This window comes from Mitosporidium daphniae (assembly GCF_000760515.2).
Source record: "Mitosporidium daphniae strain UGP3 chromosome Unknown contig-148, whole genome shotgun sequence".
Lineage (NCBI taxonomy): Eukaryota > Fungi > Microsporidia > Mitosporidium > Mitosporidium daphniae.
Window position 1 is genome coordinate 1 of NW_013546680.1, and position 9867 is coordinate 9867.

Here is a 9867-nt window from a genome sequence, read left to right on the forward strand (position 1 = left end):
TGTTTTAATTTCCGGTACATTGATCATAAGCTCGGTGAGCATTCTCGGGTACTTTATATTACTTGTGGCATCTGGAGTCGTCAAGAGGCAACGAATACAATATCTCGTAAAAGAGGGAATTATAACCCTAAATGACGGCACCAATCAGGAGAGCAACTCTAGTTCTGCTGAGCAGAATACAAATAAATGAGCATCATATTTAGTTATTTGGCTCTCAAACTCGCCCGCAATCTATAGCAAACGGATGTCTCCCGCCTTCAAGGGGTGGGAGGCACGATTTCCCGTGAATGCGGCTCTCATGGCCTCCACATATCATTGCATTCAAATAGTTTATTTGAAATTTTGTAAAACCGATTAATTCAATTTTCAGGCGATAGGCTAGTTCTGATTGTTACCAAAACACGATTCTCCTGTGTACACAACATAAAGGAATCCATCCTCGTCCTTGTGCTCATCATACAGATTCGAAAATATGGCCGAGGCAGCAGGCACCTGTCCATTCAGGTAGATAAAGAGTGCTTGGTCATTGGAAAGCTGGATGCGTTTCCTAATTAGAAATAGAAACTGGGCAACCGTCAGCTCTTTAGGGACAAGATACTTTGTCTTGTCAATTTCGGGGACAGATGAGTGCGGTGCCCTTTCAAGAATGACCGGCACCTTTGTGGGGTTGCATTTTGAGATCGTTTCAAACTGCTCCTGTCTGACGCCTAAAAATTAGCAAAGCTATCATCATACTCAGGTGTTGGCTTTTAAAGGGTGTAACTGAAGCTATCTGTTCAGCCGATGCAGAGGCCTCCGTCGAAGAAAGCGACTTGGATTTCATGGTTGAGGATATCGAAAATATTCCCATAAAAATTAACGATGCTTTTGGGAAATATGTACTTTTTCGAATCAGGATTGGTTCCAAAATATCAATCAATGGGGGTTTTACACCAATCACAGGGGAAGTTCAAAAATGGAGCCCATCCAATAGCCAAAGCTAAGCATAAAATTTCGGTCTCGATTTAATTTTATTACTTTTTATTTGCTATTGGCCGATTTCTTTTTTCTCGTCGTTGCAATATGATCCAGCAATATTTTTCGGCCATTCCGCTGATCGAAAATATGACGCCTGCAATTTTGGCCTCTTTTTTGTCGTTTTTGGTTTCTTTCCTAAACATAAAGCTCCTACTTTACCAAATGAATGCAGATAAAAAATCAATTAGTTTTCCATACTCTTTGCTCCAATGTTCAATTTTGTATCTCATATCAGAGCAGGACGTGAATTTATCCTTTTTGAATATGATCATTATTTCGATAGTCCTTTTTCCAATATTTTACTTTGATGTCCTCCTTGTATCCATCCCATTTCTTTTTTTCGAGAGGAATGACCTTCATTCATATCAATCGTTTAGACTTCAGAATCCTTCTTTTTTAAAATTCCGTCTCTGCCTTTTAGGCGGCGTATCTGCACTAGTTCTTGTGCCAGCTTTTGACAAGTACATAATTTTATTTACTATTCTGGCGCTCATTTACTTATTGGCTTTTGGGATTCTTATCCCCTCCATTACAAATTCCTTCTCATCAGAACTGATACACACGGTAAAACTGATGGCGATACCTTTTTTTGTCCAATATGATTTTTCCCTTTTGTTAGAAAGTGGAGAGCTGCTGAGATACGCGCCAAATATCGTACGAATATCAGCAAACGACCATTTAATTTACGACAGTGCAGATTGGAAACGAATCCTAAACGCCRTACCTGCCTACATTTCCGTCTACATTAAGCCGGATGATTTTAATGTAAACGAATATCCTTTTGCTTCGCCTTCATCTTCTTCTCCTACTCACCCTTTATACCGATATAAAAGTACGAAGAGGCCGCCGAAAAAAGACATGTTGTCGAATTTTGTTCTTCACTCGCTTAATTCCCAAGTCAGTATTAAAGAGGCTTTACACAAAGAGGCCAATATTTCGCTCTCACAAATGAAATCCTTCTGGATTTCCAATGTTCTTATTCTGAAAGTGGTTCCCTTTTCCGACAATCTTATGAATGTTCTTGCAAATTATCGATCCAACGCTACATGGGTCATGTATGAAGTGTTCTTGAAATCAAAAAAAAAGTCATATGATGATGCTAGAACGGAACATAAACATTTCTACTATAAATTTCATATTCATATGTACTCAAATGGTGCTTCAAAAAAGAAAAAAGTCGATATTGTTTCCTTGGATAAAAAAGACAGATTGATGAACGTTGAACCAAATAAAGGTCCATGTACGTTTAACAAAAACAATGGATTCAATGACCTTACTTCCTATTTTGATGAATCCATCGAAAAAGCTTGGTCCACCACCAAGGGAGAGGGATCCATTGTGGGATTTATGAATTTTTGTCCATTTTCCACTAAAGAGCTCTTGGCCTATAAACCTCCCCAACCGAATGCGAAAATTAGTGACATGCAAAGGATTCATGATAGCGGGCTCCTAGAAGCCACTTCGACTTTTGGAATTAATGGTAGAGCCATTGCTCCAAACGCTCATGTTATCGGTGCCGCAGGTTACACCCCAGCTCAGCCTGGTGGGTTTTCGATTTCTGGTCTTTGTGATTTGTTGGACGATGCTCAGTTCCTTATTGCTCCAAATGGAGATCAATCGATAGGTGCTGATGTTGTCGTCCTTTCTTCCTATGTCCTTCTTTTGGATCCAGATGCTTCTTTTCGCGATTCTCTTCTGGAACTTGAAATTTGGAAGAGAATTGTAAAGGTTTGGGATATTCTCGGCATCATCCCAGTAATGGCTGCTGGCTCCGTGTCAAAAGATAACGATTTTGTTGATATTCTTCGCTCTCTTTCCCGTGTAATTATTGTAGGATCTGTATCTGGTGCAACCGGAAATCCCTCCCTTTTTTCGGCTAGGGGTATGTCTTCATACAACTGGAATGGCCGCATGTTGCCTGATTTTATGGCACCAGGCGAACCGATTGATTTGACAACTGCCGTTGGAAAATATATCGAGCCCGATGAAACGGCCACTTTCGAGCAGGTGATTGGGGAGGGCACATCCTTTTCCGCCTCTTCTGTTGCCTTTACCATTGCACTTATGCGCTCTATTTCTCCGGGGATTTACCTGGAGGATGCGATTGCCATTCTCAATGAAACATCTATTCGTCCCTCTTGTTGGGATCAAATTGAATCCTACAACTCGATGGAGTCTCATTATCTACTGGATGTGATTTCATTTAGGGACCCAAACGGAACCCTGTCATATCCAAATGTATTGTATGGAAGTGGAATAATAGATCCGTTTAAGGCAGTAAAGGCGTCCCGAAACCATGAAAGTTACAAATCAATGCCACGTCAATTTATAGTTAAAGCAACCACCTTGATAGAAGATATAGAGGATTTTATTTTTGGATCCTCAGCCACACCAATATTTAAACCACACGTTTTATTGACCATCATTCTTCCTTTCTTTATTCTTGTGTAATAATAAACCTCACACCATTTAGCAAAATAGTATTTTTCTTGATTAAAACGGACGTGTATGTGTGTAAGCCATAAAAGTTTATAATTTTTGTTAGTAATTTCCAATCACAACAGACCAGTCCTTGAATTGGAGGTCGCCATATTGGATATCATAGATGGTCTTCAACAGCGCCCTTGCAAGTGGCCCAGATTCCTGGCTTGGGTCCATTGGATCAAGCGGAAGAGTAAGAAGCTCATGGGACTCGGTCGCCGGATTTAGCCAAGAGATGCTCTTTATGGGCGAGATAATTGCAGCGGTCCCAGAACCAAACATCTCCCTCATTCGTCCGTCTTTAACTGCCATTGATATTTCGCGCATGTATAGGGGGCGTTCGACAACATAAATCGAGTCTCCTTGACCAAGTATCTTGGGCATCGATTTGACAAGCTCAATGATTGAGCTTCGAGTGATTCCAGGTAGGATAGTGCCATCTAAAATGGGGGTGACTAGCTCTAAGGTTCCTTTCTCCCCATTTACCCAAAAGCAGAACAAATTCATTGTACCAACTTCCATGACCTGCATTTCATCCTTTCCCATCATCCAAAGCACTTGTTGGAAGCCTTCAGTGTTTGCCAATAGCTGAGGAAAAATACCGGGCGCATAGTTGCTGTGAAAATTAGCAAATCAAAATCGATACCCTCCCAGTTTATGATTGCCAGTGCCCCCTGGCCACGCCCTGACAAAATCGGTCTCTGCTTTCAGGGAAACTGCTTTGAAGCCAGTAGAGTAATATGGCCCAACTGGTGAGCATATGGCAAACGCTAGCGCTCTATTTGTGGTTCCCACACCAAGAGTATCTTGAGTACTAATGATGGTAGGCCTTATGTAAAGAGAATATCCACGGCCTTCTGGAATCCAATTTGAATCGAGGAGCACCAGCTTCTTGATAGCTTCAAGCATCTCCATTATGTCAAATTCTGGTAAAGTTATGCGCCTAGCAGAACCGAGGAGCCTCTTCATATTCTCCAATGGACGAAAAAGCCGAATTGTTCTATCTTTCCCCTTATACGCCTTCATTCCCTCAAAAACCTATGGTAAAGATCGATATTCTGAAAGTTCGATGTGGCCACAGTGATTGGAATATCGACAATAATACGATTTAGAGAGGGGATGTGAGAAAATTATATGCAAAACAAGGCGGAATCCGGCACTTACCTCAACACCATAATGGAATACATTGCACGAAGGAGAAAGCTCCAGAGGGCCATAAGGAAGGATTCTCGGTTGCCCCCAGCCAGAAAATGACGGGATCGGTTGGTTGAGGGAATCGGTTTTTCCAGAAATAGCCGGACCTACCCAATCAATTACCAGCATGTGGTCAGTAAATGCACCTCCAAAAGCCAATTTTTCTTTCGGAACTTTTTGCTTAGGAATTTTCCTCTTGGTGATGGAAACCTGGCTGCTCTGAAAAGTAAGAAAGCCCCGAATATAATACCAACAGGGGAGATAATGGGTTTTCTTGCATGACCGTATTTCCTTGAGCCTTTAAAATATCTTCCATCAATTTAATATCTAGCAATAATGACGATGAGGATTGTGAAAAACCACATTCCGGAAAAATGATAATCGTGATCTCTCAAAAAGGAAATCCATAAATAGCAGTTGGTACGCTCAGCCAAACTTAATTTTAAACTAAAATTTAAAATATGGCACTAGGATAGCATTAAAGAGGTCGGTGAAAAGATCAATGATGACTTGGAAAGGAGGGATGAGGCAGACCAGGCTCCAAATTTCAGATAAAAAGACAATGTACTACGCTCCGCTTCAAAGTACTTGGTAAGGGCGTATGTAAAGCTTTTCTTGAGACATCTGGTCAGTCCGGAATTATATGGTGTCCACACTCCACTAAAATCTTCGGTTTTGCTCATTTCAAAGGAAAATGAAACCGGAACATGGCGTCTAGATTCCGCGACAAATCTGAGCAATAAATTTTCGCCCATGGAAAGACTTCGCTGATTGAAGAAATGGTCTGCTAGAGAAAGGTTTCGAAGCGTAACGTGGAACCAAAATCCGATTAAATTTTGATTGGCGCCTCTTCGAATTTCAAGGTCCGGGAAGGATAGGATGGTATTTTGAGCCCCATCAAAAGTGTTTGCAAACGAACTGTATTTAGAGGAAGAGAAAATCTTTTTTGCTAGCATATTTTCAAGGGACAAGACCTCTGAATTGTCTTCTAAAAGCACCTTTGTAATTGAAGGCGAAATTACTTGGTCCGGAATCTCTTCGACTCTTCCGGGCAATGCGTTTCCGATGAGTGTCGGAGATTTTTCAACAAAACTGAAATGGCATGGAAGACTAATGACAGCATTAATATCAACTGCTCCAGTTGAAAGGAGATTGAAAATTCCAGTTGATGAGGTGTGTTCTCGAAAGTGGGAAATGGAGACCTTTTCGATTAAAAGCTTTCGAAATTGAAGCAAAGACTCGTTTTGCGGGGTAAACTTGACTTTATCTGGTCGATTGATGTGATAATTCGACGAAACATCTTGGTCAGACGGAATGGCATACACAAAAGGGGAGCCATCGTATTCTCCCCTGATGTAGTGTGCTTGGAGAATGTCATACATTAGCATATAAGAAGAGAGTCGTGGAAGCTGCGCTTCAAAAATGAGGAGATCAAATGACTTGTATGGCTCTGGATACTGAAAAAAAAGATTTAAATTCGAAACATGAACATGCTCCTCAATAAACAGCGAATTGGGAGCATACGGAAACTTGTACGGAATTCCAGAAGAGTAATCAAAGTATCCATCTTGAGTGATTGTGCCTGTGACTCCATCAATATCTAGTGACTTGATGATGCCCGATTTTTCGAAAAGAAATTTTCTCGGCGAGAGCTCGACAACAAGATTGCCAATGGAAAAGTCGAAGGAGCAAGGCGGATTTTGGTTTGATGAGCCGGTACAAGTGACATTCAATAAACACAGCTTTCCATCAGTAGTAAGTGAGCTGTGGTCCCAAATGATCGAAAATCCAAAATAATTCGAAAAGAGCTGAGAAAGGTACTTATGCACAAGGATTTCTCCAAATACGGTCGTTGCGAGGTCAACGGATTTCCCAGCAGAATAGGTAAAATTGGTGTATGCGAAATATCCCATCATCGAAGAAGCGACTATTGATGAAAAAAGGCATATGCTTGGCTTCTTTTTCCTGATTGATCCACAAACCCCTTTCATGGAAAAAGAGAACAACGACATAGCTTTTGAAAATTTAAAGATGTAACGAGAGGTCAAAATTATTAATTTTTAAAGTTTATTTTTACAGAAAACATAAACCGCAGGATTATCTCAATAATTGGCTTGTGCATATAATGAAAACCATTTCAAAATAGCGCATGGCGCCTGTGTTTTGAGAAGATAAGCTCATATTCAAGGAAGTACCAGTAGCTTGGAAATGCAAACATTGTTATCGCATGCCACAAAGCATGAGAGTCCAAAAGTTTGCAGAAGAAAGGAGGAAAATCAGCAGCCGATACCAACACCGATAAAAGCATTACCTCTAAAAACCAGTATAGGTGGGAAAGTTCCTCAGAAGATCGATTCTCAATAAAAGACCAGAATATCCAAACGAACGTTTGAACAGCAGCGAAAAATCCACACAGCTTCATGTGCTTTGAATAATCAAAATGATAAACTTGCATAATATACATATGGATCGCCCAGTATATACCCAAGATTAATGCTAGCAAACGTAGAAATTCTGGTCCAAGATTAACAAATACTCTAACGATGGCGATGTATGCCATGTAAATCACATTGGCGAGTGCTAGGGAATAATCAAAAAACTGAGTTAAGGGTTTATCACGTGCATGAAAAGCAGCCGAAGAAAGCCAAGTAGCAATGTTTAGGTAATAGAAATACGTGTAAAGAGATATACAAGAATCTTTAAGCCTAATCATGTTCATAGTTTGAATAAGATGCATGTATCCAGCTCGATGAACATAGAGATTTCCGAGAGAAAAAAGCACAGAGAAAAACTCCTGCATTCCAAATACCCTTAAGAACGGCCATTTGCCATAATACTTTTTCACGCCATTAGAGCGGGTAGCTTCAGAATGTTCGTGCATGCACTGATATTTACACTCGTCTTCAGCATTCCAGAAAAAGAGTTTGTAAAAAATAGGGTTAGGGCGCTAAAATTGGAACTGCCAATTAGGCTTATGACTTTTAAAGCTTTCCAAACAATAGCTTAAACGTTTTTCGAACTCAGGGTCGCTATCTCCTGAACTACATGAGCATGAAAGAAGACACTGGAGGAAAATAGTGAATCCAACAAAGAACCGCATAAAGCAAATTAAAAAACCTTGATTTACAAATTATTCATTGGTTTAAATTTAAAGGATCAGGATTGATGTTTCAAAAATGTCATCAATTGGGGCTTAGATACTGTGATTTGATTGGGTAAATTTTTGGCTCGAAAAATGGATAATTGTATCTTTCGGACTTGTGTTGAAAAATGCCAATCAATGGCTCGAAGATAGCCTTCTGTAGTGACATATTGAACGCAAAAGTGTTTAGGACCAGCTTTTTGATAAACATGTGCCAACCATAGCGAATGGATCCCGCTATTTCGGAACCATCGACATTTAAACCCACGCATGGGTGCTATTTTTATTTGGTGGTGTTAATTTCATTAGCAACATTAATGATAAGTAAAATAGGCTCCTGGCTCACTACGGGCCTTAAACTGGGTCCATAACAAAGTGTACAACACTTTAATAACAATTCAGCAACGAATTTCATGATTTATAACTACATATTGACATCCAGTGAGAAAGAAAATTTTGTCACGAATTGGGGATAGCATTTGGATTATCGGCCGAAAGCTTGGGGATAACATGCTCAGTATCAAAATTCGAATCAAGAAACGGATTTGTCGAAAGTTCGTCAGTAAAAATCGACTCTGACTGCAATAGCTTTGAATTTAAGAGGTCTTCTGACTCGAATTTGGAGTTAAGAATATCTTCGGATGGAAATTTCGAATTCAAGATATCCTCTGATGGGAAATAGTTATCATAGCCGTATGAGCTACTTAGCTCGTTTGATGAACTTTCCTCGCATGATATTCTTTGCGAACAAGCTTGCTCGGAAAAACTCACATCCACCATAGGATTCATCACACTCGAGCTTGAAAAGCTGTTGCACGATGAAGACACAGATGTCGGGGAGGATCCGACAAATCTACAATCCGTAGGCGGGGTGAACGGTGTTGAGACAAAAGGAGGAATATAAAAATCATGGTTCCACGGCGGAACAAACTGAGGATAACCGTCTCCAAATGGAATATGGGACATATTTAAAGGGAAGGGACACTGTTCGATAGAAGGATTTGCAAACTCACTTATTGACCCATTAGAGGAAAGAGGAATTGAAGCATTCGGACCTGAAAATGCATTACTGATGGGATCGGTGGTGATTGGGAAAAAGTGTGCACTATTTTCTTGTTCGTTGTTGGTAGGAAAGTTCGGAAAATAATATCCCCTGGTCATTGGCATCGGAAGAGTAGCTAAAAATCCATTGAGGTTTTGAGAAGACATGTTACTCTTGGCTGATGGCTGTGGAAATGTGTAGAATGCATTGGGAAAGATGCCTGAATGGCTATTTGCCCTAATACCAGCCATTCTTGAAGTGCCAGAAAGATTTTCTACGGCAGTGGAGGGCAAGATTTTTCTTGTTCCAACGGAAGAGTAATCCGAGGGAATTGAATTTGAAGAGTGGCGTCTTTTTCTTTTAAGGTGTGTATCTTTCTTGTTACAAATCGAAGTCTTTGGCAATATCTGAGGAAACGACGCTTGACCAAACCTAGATAATGAGAATGTCCTTTCGGAAATATCATTTTCAACTATTTGGTCAGAAGGCGGTATAGAAGGAAGACCTTTCGATTCCTTCCCAAGGAAAAAGTCAGACTTTGAGTAATAACAGACTAAATGATGAAGCTGGCCATCAATGGTCATCGAGAGTGTCTTCTTAATAAGGCCGTCCTCCCTGATAATAAATAAGGATTTTGGCGCATCATTAGATGCTTGAGTAGAGGAAGAGCAAGTCGGCAAAATCATTTCACTTAAAAGCTGGCTTTGTGGATTTGAATTGCAAGTGAAATTCCCCTGGAATTGCTCCGCGTGTGAAGTTCTATTTTCAGAATATTTCATAATGTCAAGCGTGTTTTCACCACCAATTGATTCGGAGCCATTCGAATTGGATGTTAGGGTTATGACAACTGGCGATGATGCCGAGAAAAATGAAGATTTGAATTTGGTGTCCAAAATTTCAGATCGAACCTGAATTTGAGGATTTTCCATCTGGGCAAACCCCGTGTTTCCCGCCATCAATGAAGGGCTTATCGTTGTATGTCCATTTTTCT

At 40.3% G+C, this 9867-nt stretch overlaps 6 protein-coding genes across 6 annotated transcripts; 1 reads left to right on the forward strand and 5 right to left on the reverse strand.

Moving 5' to 3' along the window:
• Positions 1 to 378: 378 nt before the first annotated feature.
• Positions 379 to 823, reverse strand: DI09_148p10 (autophagy-related protein; the record flags this gene model as incomplete). Its single annotated transcript, XM_013383641.1, has 2 exons — positions 379 to 707; positions 736 to 823. 2 exons carry the CDS (start codon positions 821 to 823, stop codon positions 379 to 381), a joined length of 417 nt encoding a protein of 138 aa, XP_013239095.1.
• A 767-nt stretch (positions 824 to 1590) lies between these two features.
• DI09_148p20 (repeat protein) lies at positions 1591 to 3468 on the forward strand (the record flags this gene model as incomplete). Its single annotated transcript, XM_013383642.1, has 1 exon — positions 1591 to 3468. One exon carries the CDS (start codon positions 1591 to 1593, stop codon positions 3466 to 3468), a length of 1878 nt encoding a protein of 625 aa, XP_013239096.1.
• A 90-nt stretch (positions 3469 to 3558) lies between these two features.
• On the reverse strand, positions 3559 to 5008 carry DI09_148p30 (branched-chain-amino-acid aminotransferase; the record flags this gene model as incomplete). The annotated part of the gene is made up of 4 exons (XM_013383643.1): positions 3559 to 4114; positions 4181 to 4536; positions 4663 to 4902; positions 4943 to 5008. 4 exons carry the CDS (start codon positions 5006 to 5008, stop codon positions 3559 to 3561), a joined length of 1218 nt encoding a protein of 405 aa, XP_013239097.1.
• Positions 5009 to 5159: 151 nt separating this feature from the next.
• Positions 5160 to 6608, reverse strand: DI09_148p40 (mitochondrial distribution and morphology (MDM) family protein; the record flags this gene model as incomplete). Its single annotated transcript, XM_013383644.1, has 1 exon — positions 5160 to 6608. The coding sequence occupies one exon, from the start codon at positions 6606 to 6608 to the stop codon at positions 5160 to 5162; it is 1449 nt and encodes a 482-aa protein (XP_013239098.1).
• A 221-nt stretch (positions 6609 to 6829) lies between these two features.
• Positions 6830 to 7573, reverse strand: DI09_148p50 (uncharacterized protein; the record flags this gene model as incomplete). Its single annotated transcript, XM_013383645.1, has 1 exon — positions 6830 to 7573. One exon carries the CDS (start codon positions 7571 to 7573, stop codon positions 6830 to 6832), a length of 744 nt encoding a protein of 247 aa, XP_013239099.1.
• A 720-nt stretch (positions 7574 to 8293) lies between these two features.
• DI09_148p60 (gluconate transporter inducer Gti1) lies at positions 8294 to 9805 on the reverse strand (the record flags this gene model as incomplete). Its single annotated transcript, XM_013383646.1, has 1 exon — positions 8294 to 9805. The coding sequence occupies one exon, from the start codon at positions 9803 to 9805 to the stop codon at positions 8294 to 8296; it is 1512 nt and encodes a 503-aa protein (XP_013239100.1).
• Positions 9806 to 9867: the final 62 nt, after the last annotated feature.